Here is a 14,794-nt window from a genome sequence, read left to right as displayed (position 1 = left end):
ATTTTTTTCCTAGGATGAAACTGCAATAGCTGAGCTTGATGTAAAAATAAATAGACTAAGGACAAGAACGTATCTTATCATCATCAGAGCAAACCTTCAACTCGGAAAATTTGTCACAACATTTCTTGTATTCCATAACTTTACGCAACGGTGCCTGCTAGGCGATAAGACATGCCTTTATCATTATTTCTTCAATGAGATGAAATTATAAACAATTCTCCGGAGGTGTTGGAAGTACCGTTAACGAGAATGTAATTGAAGGGACCGCGGAGGATTTTATCCTCACACGAAACCTTGGTAACTTAAAGATGCGTTCTATCTTGGTACCATGACAACAGTTTTAGGAACTTTAATTCAAAATCCGACTTCGTCATGTATAAATTTACCCAAATGCTAATATTTAATGTCAACTTAATGTACACAGATAAGAATTTATTGACACTATTTTACCTCAGAAATAATACATCTGATTTATATCACTCTTTTCGTGATACGGTAGCGCGCAATTGCTGCAAAAACGTTTGTAGCATTTATTGTTAGTTCGAAGCACCGCTTGAAATGTCTAATTGTAAGTTCTGAAGTTTGATTATTAGTCTATGAAGTGAATGAATGATAAAAACTATTATACTTATCATTAATAACCGTTGTTGTTTTCCAAAATAGTGTCGATAAAGGGATCAATTATGACTGAAGAGGAAAGTGATGAAAATAAAAATCCACACCGATTAAAAGTAGTCTCCAAATATATTCCTATACTAGAGTGGTTTCCACAATATACCCGGTGGGATGCAGTGGCTGATATAATTGCAGGAGTAACGCTAGGACTCACCATAATCCCTCAAAGTATAGCTTACACTACAGTAGCTGGATTGAGTGCCCAGGTACTTATAGAATTGAGACTATAATCCCAATTGAAATTATTTTGTGGTTTTTTAAATGTTTCATAGAATGTAATTACATTTTGCAGTATGGACTCTATTCCGCGTTTATTGGTAGCCTGATATATGTTGTGTTTGGAAAAATCAAAGAAGTGTCTATTGGTCCCACTGCCCTAATGGCACTTCTCACTATGGATTTTACCCGGAATATGCCAGTAGAGTTTGTAATACTCCTCACTTTTCTTGCGGGGTGCATGGAACTCCTCATGGGCTTACTAAACCTCGGTTTGTACTTCCCTGCTGTATTAAATTATTTATATTAACACACAGCAATAAATTCAGTATAGTGATGCTCATCATGTATCATCAGACGTATCCAATTATTCTTCTCAACGAAGAGCAAACAATAATTATGCGTCTCATACTCTATTCATTCTTAATAGTTCTGAATAGATTGTCTTGTAATTTATTTTTTCTAACAGGATTTTTGGTAGATTTCATTTCTATGCCAGCTACATCTGGATTCACCTCAGCTACATCCGTCATCATTGCCATAACTCAGTTACAAGGATTGTTCGGACTGAAGTATAAGACCTTTTCCAATGTTGATAGCATCATCAAATTTTTCCAGCATATCAATGACATTCGAATTGGTGACACCATAGTCGGTTTATCAAGTATTGCATTTTTGCTGTTACTCAGGGTAAGTAAAGGCATGATCAAGTAGTTCTCACTAGATATCAAGAGATTCTTAAGTCTCTGGTAAAGCAATTTTTTAATCATAGCAATGATGATTTATTCAAATTTCAGTGGATCAAAAACATGAATCCCTGCTGTGTATCAAGCGATAAAAGTAATAGAGTTATAAAAAAAGCATTATGGTTTCTATCCATTGGTCGCAATGCTTTACTCATTTCCATTACCTCTATCATAGCATCAATGCTGCACAAAGCTGGGAAATCACCATTTATTCTTCTCGGTGAAGTTATTAAATAATTACCTGCCTATAATTTTGTGTAAATCTTTCTCCGATTTCTTGCATGACCAATGGAGAGATGATTTCCAACCATAAGAAGATTTAACATTTACAGGTAAAGTGGAATCAGGTCTACCGTCCTTTGATGTACCTTCGTTCAGCGCACAAGTTGGCAATGAAACTTATACGTTTATTGACATGTGCTCACATTTTGGATCAGGTATTATCGTAGTCCCCCTAATTGCTGTTCTTGCAAACGTTGCAATAGCCAAGGCTTTTGGTAAGTGTTTTTTATTGAACATGTTAATCAGGATACAACAATGTACTGAATGCCGATCAGACAATAATTTTTCAAATAGGCACTCTCAGCTATCCAAATACGATGAACCTCAGTTTATATAATCTTGATGCCAACTATCATTATTTTTAATATTCAAAATTTTCTATAGCTGCTGGTAAACCCGTTGATGCCTCTCAGGAAATGCTGACTCTTGGCTTGTGTAACATCTTTGGTAGCTTTGTTCAATCAATGCCAACTTGTGGTGCATTCACTCGAAGTGCAGTGAGTAATGCCAGTGGAGTTCGAACGCCTCTAGCTGGCTTATATTCAGGTGAGTGGTTCCGTTGCAATTCCAACACATGATTATGCCAAGCAACTTAAGTCCGTTGGACGAATGGATTGTTATTCGTATACCTATTATTGCAGGGACCATGACACTACTAGCTATGAGCTTCCTTACACCCTACTTCTATTACATTCCACGAGCGTCCCTCAGTGCAGTTCTCATATCAGCAGTTGTTTTTATGATAGATTGGTCAATAATCACACTGCTATGGAAAGGAAGCAGTAAGTTATGATCTTGAATAAATTGTGGTGCATAAAGTGGGCGAGGTTGTTTCTGTGTACTGGTAATTTTCATATGATAAGAATTACATTGTTGAAAATGAGTGTGAAGTCACCGATTGATGCACATTGTGCCTCTAACTAAGTACTTTGTATATTTTTTCTTGACAGAAAAGGATATGACGGCAGCACTTGGCACTTTTGTCGCATGTCTGGCTTTTGATGTTGAACTTGGGTTGCTGTTCGGGGTCACACTGAACATGTTATTTCTGCTGCACGCGTGGGCGAGACCTAGTATTCACATTACAAAATGCAAGGTACATGGCTGCTACCTGAATGACAAGTTTCATGGTGCTTATATTTGTATTACTTGTAGTCCGTTTTATGATGTGAGAGAAGCCGTATTTACTATAGCACATGTTTGGAATAGTGAACACTGAATTGAACATATTCTGCTTAAATGGAAACTTGTGCAGGAGATTTGATCTTTTCGTTTTTTTTCTTTCAAAGACTGCTGATGGAGAAAAGTATATACTGATAAGCCCAGACATTGGATTATTTTATCCTATGATTGGCTATCTACGAACTAAAATCAACGAAGTTGCAACGAATGAAGGGAGAAATGTTCTACCGATTGTTTTGGACTGTGATAGTTTCAAAGGTATCGATTACACGGCTGTACAGGTAAAGAGGATAACAATATAGTTAATATTCCAGCAGTCATTTGAGAATAATATGTAAAATCAAAGATTTGATTTGAACTATCACAACAAATCACAATCAATATTTTGTAAGAATTGCGATAATTCATTGCCATGATAATACTTCATTTCAGGGAATCGATGCAATTACACAAGACTTTGAAAAGAAAGGGCAGGATTTATTATTTCTACGTTTCAATCCAAATATTTTGAAAAAAATTGAGTTACTTGGAGGAATCACCAAACTACGGCATGCTGTCGTCGAGGAGGACATTGCTGGCATTTTATTTGGTAAGTATCCAAATCAAGCAAAAAATGATACATGACACCTGCCTCATTTGGAAGATTTTGTAGTGGGAGAGTTCAATAATTTTTCAAGGTGCTGCACATTTAACAACAATTTCCAAGGAATTCTTTATAGTTAAATTATCAAAAGTGTTTGTTCCAGGTCATGGTGTTGAGATGAGTAGAAGCGAAACTCTCCCCATCATGAAATGCGTAGACGAAATGATAGATGAACATGTCAACACAGAAGAAGACTGTACGCAAATGGAGACATTGAGTGACTGCAAAATCGAGCCAGAAAAAGAAACTCTACTATCTGCCTACGAAGCAGTAATAACAGAGTTAGCAACAGTTGAGAAGTCACAATTAAAGAATAAAGATCCTGAATTATGAGCGCATATTACCACATAAGCATCAGGTGCCCAAAAAATATTAAAGCAGAAAAAAAATGTCATAATTGGCAAAGGAATGCTAATTTCAAACCAACCTGCAAGTATAGAATGATTCAATTTTAGCAACCAGGATCATACCGAAATATTGAGAATTTTTCTGAATAGAATTCGTCAAAAATACAAATGCTATCAATCCGTCGATGACGGAGTGTACGATTACAATGTGTGTGGAAGATTTAGCTGACTTTGAAAGGTGCTAATACGGAATACTAATAAGTAGCGATAAGACAATTCTATGAAATGAGTTGTTGACTCAGCATGTGTGACTTGCATAATATAATTAAATAGTATATTCAAGGTACAAATTATAATATTGTCACACCAATATTCATTGCAGTACAGTAGATGAAAATTTGAGTCCATATGTCATATTTTATCCTAAAAATCATTGGAAGGAAGACTTTAATCTAAGACTCATTCACAGAAAAAATGTTCATTGGAGATAACTCCGACTGTTAAAACCATGCATGTAACAAACTCAAGGCTTCCGCAAGATAAACAGTTGGATGAAGTAATTAAAGAGATTTACAAGGGTAATGATTGGAAGATACCAGTTTGCTTCAAAACTGTCGAATGACAATACAGCTAAGAGTTAAGATTCTTAACAATTGCTCTTCCAGACAAAGTCGTTAAGATTATTAGGTATGAAACTATTTTATTTTTCTAAGACAAAGATTTGAAAGATCATAAACCTATGATCATTCAATAAATGGTGGAATGCAAAGGGGTATGGAGTGACTAGTGGAAAGTTAAAGGCTGATGAGTAATTGTGGAATATATGAATGAGTATTTCAAATTGGCAATAATTCTTGATAAGAATCAGAAGAATTGTGGAAATCTGCATTAGCGACTGGGAATGACTAGAGAGAGAAAAATGAGAAGGGAAAGAGATAGACATGGTGGACCTTGCGCCTTCGCAAATCACAGAATTGTCTAGACAACTTTCGTTTGAAAAGTATTCAATTGGTAGGTTAATTAAACCGAGTTCCGATGCGTGATTTGGTGATAACTGAGTGATGAGGGGTAGCGTAGAAATCAAAGATAAAGATTCAATGTCAGTAAGGGGTAGTGAGGAATGGCATAGAACGAAAACAGTAGCGTGTAACACGGGCGGAATTAACATGGTGGCTCATAAAATAGAATTGCGAAGGCGTAATATCGTAAACGCAATTTGAGTTAGTTTAAAAATTTGTGAAATGCTTGTTCATAATCTTTAAACATAGTGATCATCAATATTTTGTTATTGGTGATTATTCAACTACAAACAATGTCTGAGAGCGCAGATAAACGAAACGGCGAAGAACATGGTCAGCAGCAGCAGAGACAGCAAGAAGACTTTGACTGGAAATTACCGATAGCTTTCAACAAACCTAGACACACCGCAACTATAGAAGGTGTAAATTGTATAACACAGACATGGCGAATGAAAGAACGGGTACGTGTTTTAAAAGTATTCAATGCTTCGTTGAAGTCTTACGGACGAAAATTGCAATCGATATTTTCCGACCATGTGATCTTGTCACGGGCATCATGTCAATTTCAGATGAAAACTGTGAGCGTCGCGCTCGTTTTGTGTCTCAATGTCGGCGTCGACCCACCAGACATCGTCAAAACTCAACCCTGCGCTCGCCTCGAATGTTGGATTGGTATTTCAAAACTTTCCTTTATTTATTTACATCGCATTCTTTGTCGCATCAATTATGTAACACCCACAGACTCGCCTGTAGGTTATGTGTTTCCTCTCGTCTAACGATACCTCTCACCCCCAAACGCCAACTACTCTGTTGATAATGCAGTTTTTCACAATTTACATTTCAACATTTGTGGAAATAGTTGCATTCTAATTCTTGTGAATATTTCACAATCGATCACTATGATATCCACTGTCTTGATGGTATTTATATTTTATCAGATCCACTGTCGATGAGCCCACAGAAGGCTCTCGAAATGATAGGGAAAAATCTTCAACAGCAATATGAGCGCTGGCAGCCCCGTGCGAGATATAAACAAAGCCTTGACCCAACAGTTGAAGAAGTCAAGAAGTTGTGCACATCTTTGCGCCGCAATGCAAAGGAAGAAAGAGTCCTTTTTCATTATAATGGTCATGGGGTACCAAAGCCCACAATCAATGGCGAAATATGGGTATTTAATAGGGTCAGTATCTTACTCGAGTATCTTGTAACCGAAAGTTGAGACGAATTATATCTAGCAATCCATAATCATAGTCTATAATTTCTACCTTATTATTAACATGCAATCATTAATCTTTGCAGACATATACGCAGTACATTCCTTTGTCTGTGTATGATTTGCAAACATGGATGGGAGCTCCTTCTATTTATGTATATGACTGTTCAAATGCTGGAATTATCGTAGAATCCTTTCAACAGTTTGCTGATCAGCATGAGCGAGAATATGAGGTGAAATTTTTCCTTGCTATATCAATGCAATCGTTTGTAACAATGTCGACTTCTTCCATAGCACGAAAACAAGGCTGTTCAGCAAAACAGAACGGCGGGTGTGTCAAGTGTGTCTGCCCCTTCATATAAGAATTGTATACAGTTGGCAGCTTGTGCTGCTACGCAAATACTTCCCATGAATCCTGACCTACCTGCAGATATATTTACGTCTTGTCTCACAACTCCCATCCCAACTGCACTACGCTGGTGAGACAAACTAATTATTCAGCTCCATTTTTGGAGCACAAGATGAGTTCGTTCATCTGTAATATAGAGAATTAACTTGTTCACAGGTTCGTAATGCAAAATACTTCGAAATTAGTGCCTAAGGTGTCCTTAGACTTGATTGACAAGTAAGTCCACAGTAACACTTAAGTGAAATTTAATCTTGTGAATTAATTCGACGGTTTACTTGTTCACGATTTCAATGAGAGTACGAATTTTCAAGTTTGTTCGTTCCATTATTTGCCTTTCTTCATGTTACTGCACAGAATACCAGGGCAGCTAACAGATCGCAGGACGATGCTAGGTGAACTAAACTGGATCTTTACGGCCATAACAGATACTATAGCTTGGAATACGTTGCCCAGAGGTTAATATTAGTTTTGTTACGCCTATTACTTTACTTTGTCTCCGCGATGGTTTTCTTGAGATATTTTTCTCTATTTCCAGATCTATTCCAAAGATTATTTAGGCAAGACTTACTAGTAGCTAGTTTATTTAGGAACTTTTTACTAGCAGAAAGAATCCTTCGGTCCTACGATTGCACACCTGTTTCGTACCCCAAACTGCCACCCACCTATCAGGTGAGCATTCTTCATTGAACTCATTTCTTGTAACATAATCCACTTTTCTCTTTACATTCGTGTTAATAAGTTTTACTCTAACTATCTATAATTCAACTGAAGTGGTACAGATGAGTTTTTTCTTCGCATAGCATCCGATGTGGCAGGCTTGGGATTTGGCCCTCGATCTCTGTTTGGCTCAGCTACCAGCAGTCTTGGAATCCGAGAGTCTTTTTGTCCATTCACCATTTTTCGAGGAGCAACTAACTGCTTTCCAAGTGTGGCTAACGCTCGGTTCAAAATCCCGCAATCCCCCTGAACAACTGCCAATCGTCCTACAAGTATTGCTAAGCCAAGTTCATAGACTCAGAGCTTTGGAATTGCTGGGAAGATTCCTCGATCTCGGACCATGGGCCGTTAACCTGGCCCTGAGTGTTGGAATTTTTCCTTATGTTTTAAAACTCTTGCAGAGCAATGCAAGGGAACTACGACCTCTACTAGTTTTTATATGGGCAAAAATTCTTGCCGTCGACAGTGTGAGTCTATAGCCACTTTAACGATATTACCAAAGTACAGTTACTATGGGTTATCCGATATCAACGTACATTATTATTATTACAGACATGTCAAACAGACCTAGTCCGAGATCATGGGCATAAATATTTTCTCTCCGTGCTCCAAGATCTTTCTATACCGGTAATTGGTTAAATAATCTGAAACTGTTAATTACCACTTGCAAGATGATAAATGATTCTTTCTTGCATTCTCTTTAGAGTGAACATCGAACATTAGCAGCATTCGTTTTGGCTAGTATTGTGAATAACTACCCTGCCGGACAGGAAGCTGCGCTCAAAGGAAGTCTTGTTTCAATCTGTCTTGAACAACTGGGTGATTCGAATCCACTACTACGGCAATGGCTGTGCCTATGCCTGGCCAGATTATGGCATAATTATGATAAAGCAAGGTGGTGCGGTGTCAGGGACATAGCACATGAAAAGCTCTATACGTTGTTACAAGATCCAGTCCCTGAAGTACATCATTCCTTTCAAACTTATGGTTATCTCGCGATTGTATTCGTTTTTGACATATAATAATTCATGTGAATATTCCACAGGTCAGAGCAGCTGCTGTCTATGCCTTGGGTACATTTATAAACAGCGTGACCAAACGAAGCGAGCACGCAAATAATATCGATCAAATCATCGCCATGACACTCATTAACACCGTTAGCCACGACATGAGTCCTCTTGTTAGAAAGGTATATCACAGGAAATTCAATTGAGATTCGACTTGAACTCACATTTGTGATCATGTGATATCTACATCGAATTAAAATACTTTTTCAGGAATTAGTCGTTGCTCTACAATGGATGGTGCTACATTTTGAAAATTCATTTGTGACTCTGGCCGTGGCTGAAGAGAATAGTAGGCGAGATCCTATGGTCGAAACGCTGTCACCTTTCACAGGTATGCGTCGCATTGGTTCCAAGGATAGATTAAAGGTGCTTTCACCAAATAATACTTATGGAACAGACACTACAGACTTCAGCCAAGATCGGATGAAGAGAGTATCATCTTCCTCTTCCATTAGTAGTCTGGGTAAAGTACATAATTTACAAATCAATCGCTTGTATTTTCATTCATGCTCATAACGGTCTTCTAAAATTTACTGTTTTTAAATTTTGGGCACACCAGGAAACAACTGGGAATTTGTAAGAAAACCATGCGAATCCATTGGTAATACTTCAATCAAACGGTTATCATAACTAGCACTTTCCTATTCCTTGCACGCAGCTTATATTTGATGAATGCACTGCTACTTTACCAGCGCAATTTTCCTCTTCCTCATTTCAAATAGCCTACTTCGTATTCACCCATTTTCACACCCTCTTACTCCTCTGCTGATACATTAAAGGCACCATGTTCATGGACCAATTATATGCAGGTCACACCTCTCTTGGAAATCTCCCGAGCTTATCCTATGGAAGTGTATACATGAAGCTGTGGCACGGTCTCTGCAGTCTTGATAGCGATCCTCATCCGTCGGTAGCTTCGATGTCTCAAAAAGTTACAAACCACATTCGTAATCAGGTAATTAATGGTGTCTTTATTTTGCTCATAATATCTGTCATGAGGCAGTGTCCGACTTTGTGAATTGTCGATATCTTCAGGTCAAAGAGTCTTCAACCCCAAAAGAAGTAACAGAGACAAAGATACAGTCTTCCACATCTCTTCCACCATCTCCATCTGGCCGTACCAGTTACTTGAGGTCAGTAAATATGATTAAACATCGCCAATATATCTGAGAGGCGATACCTGTTTCAAATGAGAATGATTTTCTCCACGACAGTAAGGGAGAGTCGCTCCCAACCGTGAATTCTACTTCAGATCTGCGGCCTTCGCGTATGTTGCCGCACGTGAATCGGCCAAGAAAAACCATCCCTAATACGGTGAGTGGTTAATCGGGATATTAAATGTTCCTCGTGTCCAACTAAGTGTAAGTTGCATGCTCTTAGATCACAGAAGAGCCAGACGAAGTGCTGACCGTTAAAAATCCACTGACAACATCCTTATTTGTCGAGTGGAGTTGCGCTCAGTTTGCGCAACCAGTCAGTCTAGAGAATGAAACAGAGTCAACGAATGACGTTGAAAGCAGAGCTCATCACGAACGAGAATGGAGGTAATCGATGATTCTCTGCTGTAGTATGCGTTTTCAGATTCAATTATTAATTATTGTTTTCCATTGGAATTCACACGAGGTTCTCTTTGACAGATATATACGAAACAAAAAGCAGAGAAGAGACGCAAGAGAGGAGCAGATGAGGATTACACGTGGAAGATTAGAAACCCAGATCTTTCATACGCGGAGTCCGCAGCCTCCCGATGTCCTTGCTTTTCATCCATTCGACACGCATTTGGCTGTTGCTGCACGAGACTGCTTTGGGTATGTCACTTTCGATCTTTGCTGGCGGCAGACGTTGCTTGACAATATCATCTCACTGCTGTGTTGACTTCTCCAGAATATGGGATTGGCACACCGGTACAAGGCTCACTTACTGCGCCAGTCGTGGCAGCAAATTGTCTCGGGTCTCGGCATTGGAATTCATCAATTCCCATGACGTTGCATTGCTCATGACAGGCTCGGATGACGGTTCGGTAAGAATATGGAAAAACTACTGCAATATGTTGGGTCGTGATCCTACGCTTCTGACTGCCTGGCAAGCATTGGCCGATGTACAACCAGCTTCAAAAAGTCCAAATGGTGAGAAAAATTTTTTGACGCGAAATATCATTTCAGACACCAATCATTTTCAATATTTCTGACTAGCTACTTTAAAAAAAAAAAAAACCGTTTGTAGTAATAGAACATTCAAATCCTTTTGGAAGGTGGATTTCACTTAGGTGTGAGATGGAAATTGAGTTTCTCTTCATAGTATTTTAAGTAGATGGTTGCTCTCGTTGAGCAGTACACATTCCAGCTACAGCCGGACTAGTCACCAGCTGGGAACAACGATCGCTTACGCTAGCTGTTACTGGAGACGTTAGAATCGTAAGACTTTGGGATGCTGAAACTGAACTGAAAAAACAAGACATACCTACGGGTGCGGACTGCTGTGCTACTTGTTTAGATACTGACGATTCTGGTGAGTTATCAAACTTATAGTCAAATTTACAACCACTATCCGATAGTTTCTGATAATTTTCTAAATTATACAAAAGGTGTGTTGATGGCTTTGGGATGCGGCGATGGATCAGTACGACTTTTTGACCGTCGTCTCCCACCTCATGAGGCTAGGATAATGACATGGAGAGAACATACAGCTTGGGTCCTTGGCGCTTATTTTAGAAATGGAACTGGAAACGCTCCTCGTCTTATTACTGGTTCACTATCTGGAGATATTCGATTCTTTGACTTGCGAAAGAATTCGTCTGTAAACATGGTCCAAACTGCCCAAGGAATTACAGCTATGGCTGTTCACAGCGTTGCCGACATTTTCACATGGTAAGCTATACTCCACGATTATTAATAACCTGTGTTAATTTTTTTTGTTTCCCTCATTTACTGAGTCAAGTTACGATATTTAGGAAAACAGGTCACGTGAGTTCGATGGAAATATTCTTTTTATTATTTACAGCGGGTCCATGAATCAGTGCATTAGCGTCTACAATATGTCTGGTCAGAATTTGAATGCTATAAAATTCCATGAGGGTTTTATGGGTACGCGTATCGGTCCAGTTAGCTGTCTACGCTTTCACCCCCACAAAGTAGTGTTGGCCGCAGGGTGCGTTGATAGTTCTATATCAGTTTATTCTTCAGAGCCACGTAGATGACTGTCGGAGATGGAGCTGGTATAGGGATATATCCAGCAGGCCGTAGAAATACTTCATCATACCCCATCCCTCTTTACATTTGAGTGAGGCTGTGTCCTTGTGTAAATATATTAAATCTCTGAAGCACTTGCAACTGGTTCCTGATTATAAATTTGTATATATCTACTTCATCGTTTGCTTCTATATGTGCACCTGGCAGAGGTCAACTTATAGTGTCAAAGGAAACGTTGGCAATAGCTAAGATCGTATCATCGAGCGTTTGCTTCTGAATTAATTTTCTTCTGTCATTTTCCCCCATTCATTTTTCTCCCATCGTTGAGAATGCTCATTTCACAACTTGATACGTAACAAAGCAGTTTTGCTGCTGCTGACAATTGATTAGGGCTGCGTGATAGAATTTTTCACTTGTAAAGTAGACTTCTGGAAGTCACAAGGCTGGATTCATTTTTTTCTTTTTCAATTTGTAATAATAGTGATTACGAGGCACCGTAGAATTTCGCCATTAAACAAATGCACTCTTTTAATTTTAAGTTCGTAATACGTATTTGCCGGAATATGAAAGCTTGACATATGTTTTCTACCCTAGAGTACTCGTATAATTGAGAAAACGGTATCCAACGTGTTGCATTAAAATTCAGCTCTAAATTTTTTAAACTAAAAGTCTTGTGTAGCATAAAAGAGATTTGATGTATTTATCATTACGCTTTTCTATACCAAACTCTTCATCAAGTAGAATGGTTCGTAGCTAAAAATATATTTTCACCATTTGTCTTCATCTCACCCCAATTGCGTACCTTCACTTCTGTAAAAATGAACGGAGTCAAATCAAGATTGTGAAAATTCAAAAACTAGTTCAACTAATTGAACATCGTATCTCTGTGGAGCTTATATTTTATCGTGATTTATTATCTGTTAGAGAAACAGAGCTACCTATAAAGTTGCAATATGGTCAAAGTTATTTGAAATCAAAGCTTTAGTTTATTGTCATAGCAGTAAGAGTTTAGAAGAGTTGACGCTTGGACTAGTAATAATCTTCAAGCGCGTTACTATACCTATCTATAAACGTACAACAATCACTTGGATAGTGATTGGCATTGACAAATTCTACAAATAACAAAAAGTGGCCACAAAAGTTCATCAATTGAATTCTGGTACCACACGTAATCTTAAGAAATAACGTTGTAATTAAATAATGCCATAGCTTCGATTAGTCAGCAGCTCAGAAAGATATAAAAACTGTGAAATGTATGAATGGCTTTTTGCAGTGATCTTAAATTTGATAGTGTCATTATATAAGGTTTATTATTAACTTTAAAGGCCTCCGAAGTGCAAATGTAAAGCATATACATTAATACCAGTGTGATTCACAATTTGTAAAGATAGTGTATCGGTGTTTCAATCCTTTGAATCAGTGGGGCTGGCCACAATGCCCTGCAAACGTTTGTATCATAATGGAATATTTTTTTGTTAGAGTTTCCTTGACGAGGAAACCTGGAAACTTTTTTGGTATGTGCAACAATTTTGGTATTCGAACAATTAATCAATTTTCTAATCAGATTCCGCAGATTTGAAGTATGTGGGATAGTGTCTGCACCGATTTATTGCACCAAAGTATTGTACGTGATAAGGCGACAACTGGAATATTAAATTCAAAGTAATTGTTACTATTTCATGAAATGCAATACTTGCGGATTTTTCCATAATTGTCGCGTCACGTATCGAGGTATATGTATAACATTTCCATGCAAATTTAGAGCTTGTCTTTTTTGATATTATTAATAGCTGTATTCATCAGGGAGTGAACTTTTCCAAATTAAATATCCAATCAAGTTGGTATTTAAATAAAACACCAATCAACCACTGCTTCAGCTTGTAAATAAGAGTAATATGTTGCGGATATATTTTCAGATAGTAAGAACCGGGTGTACTTAAACTAATTATTACTCGTACAGAGTCCCGCACTCTGATATGTGGTATTAATTATTTGAAACGTTTGTAATTATGTAAAGCATTACGACTTGCAATAAATTCACCAACTTCATTGGATATCATACAATATTAATAATAATGATAACTGTCCAAGCAAAATTAGCTATCGCAGCATCAGTCGGCTACCTAATACTGTATTGCCTTTGTAAATAGTTGCCAAATAAAACACGATCATGTTTCACGATCTATTTGCAATTGAACAATTCTTTTCTATTTAACAAAATGGAATTTTCAGATTTCTCTCCTTTATCACAGATACCTCTGAGCTGATTCAAAACCAGATAGTTAACAATAATGTACACATAAGACTAGAAAAAGTGGAGACTGCTCCTTATAATCAAGTATGTATAAAAATGGTGTTTATATCATTATAGTTATGTACATTTCAATAATTGCTCATTTATTATTTTTACCTGTTAGTAAGAAGCAAAATCTTTGATGTTCATTTTGCTTGTAACACAGTCCACAATACTTGATACTTTTAGTTCAGATTCATCAATTTTGTAGGTCTTCTTGATAAGTGGGATGTCTGATATTTCTTTGAGTCTAGTTATGGGTACTCTATCACCTTTTACCACTGCTAATGGATTTTTTGCCAGAGCCTCGCAGTTATCAGCTTCGTGAACAATTGCAACGATGATATTCCTTTCCTTATCGTCAATGCCAAATTTGGTAAGGGATTGAGTTATATTCTTTGATAAGGATAAATTGAATAAGATTTCTGAAAATATGGTTCTGGTTGTCAATGTTCCGAACTTTTCATTGACCACTGCCTTATTAGCCGCAACAATAACTTGAAAGGGATCAACAATCAGACCGGCCTTTAAGACACAACATTTCAGCTGCCCATCGATCACTTGTTGCCTTATTTCATTAGTGTTTTCAACGTTTGTGAACAAATATAAAGTCAGAAATTTTTCTGTCTCGACGTCTAATTGAACTGTGACGGTATCCATTATACAGCTCAAAATATTTAATTTATATCTATCACAAATTCGAATAGCACAACAGTACAATGTTACCCACGTTATATTGGTTATGATCACTGTACCACATGTCATTACCTTGCGAGCTAAAGAAACTCATAGTTTGT

General features: G+C 37.6%; 3 protein-coding genes across 6 annotated transcripts; 2 read left to right on the top strand and 1 right to left on the bottom strand.

Moving 5' to 3' along the window:
• Positions 1–121: 121 nt before the first annotated feature.
• Positions 122–4,444, top strand: LOC105686405 (sodium-independent sulfate anion transporter-like). Its single transcript, XM_012401184.3, has 12 exons — positions 122–568; positions 664–881; positions 968–1,163; positions 1,361–1,581; positions 1,689–1,857; positions 1,970–2,134; positions 2,304–2,465; positions 2,561–2,701; positions 2,870–3,015; positions 3,209–3,382; positions 3,534–3,690; positions 3,848–4,444. The coding sequence occupies exons 1-12, from the start codon at positions 559–561 to the stop codon at positions 4,075–4,077; spliced, it is 1,989 nt and encodes a 662-aa protein (XP_012256607.2). The 5' UTR covers positions 122–558; the 3' UTR covers positions 4,078–4,444.
• A 603-nt stretch (positions 4,445–5,047) lies between these two features.
• Positions 5,048–13,901, top strand: LOC105686603 (regulatory-associated protein of mTOR). Of its 4 annotated transcripts, none has more exons than XM_012401575.3 (23): positions 5,048–5,571; positions 5,680–5,782; positions 6,049–6,290; positions 6,410–6,556; positions 6,618–6,802; positions 6,889–6,948; positions 7,087–7,187; positions 7,268–7,401; positions 7,533–7,916; positions 8,002–8,076; positions 8,154–8,411; positions 8,495–8,638; positions 8,727–8,979; positions 9,076–9,117; positions 9,326–9,471; positions 9,552–9,649; positions 9,731–9,830; positions 9,897–10,060; positions 10,154–10,324; positions 10,401–10,642; positions 10,866–11,024; positions 11,101–11,383; positions 11,517–13,901. In XM_012401575.3, the coding sequence occupies exons 1-23, from the start codon at positions 5,404–5,406 to the stop codon at positions 11,710–11,712; spliced, it is 3,855 nt and encodes a 1,284-aa protein (XP_012256998.1). In that variant the 5' UTR covers positions 5,048–5,403; the 3' UTR covers positions 11,713–13,901. The 4 variants fall into 4 exon arrangements, with proteins under 4 accessions (XP_012256998.1, XP_012256997.1, XP_012256996.1 ...); XM_012401574.3 differs by having other exon boundaries at positions 5,049–5,571; positions 10,860–11,024; XM_012401573.3 differs by having other exon boundaries at positions 5,050–5,571; positions 10,848–11,024.
• On the bottom strand, positions 12,338–14,762 carry LOC105686605 (EKC/KEOPS complex subunit Tprkb-like). The gene is made up of 2 exons (XM_012401579.3): positions 14,115–14,762; positions 12,338–12,514 (listed from the first exon to the last, which is right to left on the bottom strand). Exon 1 carries the CDS (start codon positions 14,760–14,762, stop codon positions 14,118–14,120), a length of 645 nt encoding a protein of 214 aa, XP_012257002.2. The 3' UTR covers positions 12,338–12,514; positions 14,115–14,117.
• Positions 14,763–14,794: the final 32 nt, after the last annotated feature.

This window comes from Athalia rosae, chromosome 3 (assembly GCF_917208135.1).
Source record: "Athalia rosae chromosome 3, iyAthRosa1.1, whole genome shotgun sequence".
NCBI classification, from domain to species: Eukaryota; Metazoa; Arthropoda; class Insecta; order Hymenoptera; family Athaliidae; genus Athalia; species Athalia rosae.
This window is presented reverse-complemented; position numbering and strand designations above follow the sequence as displayed.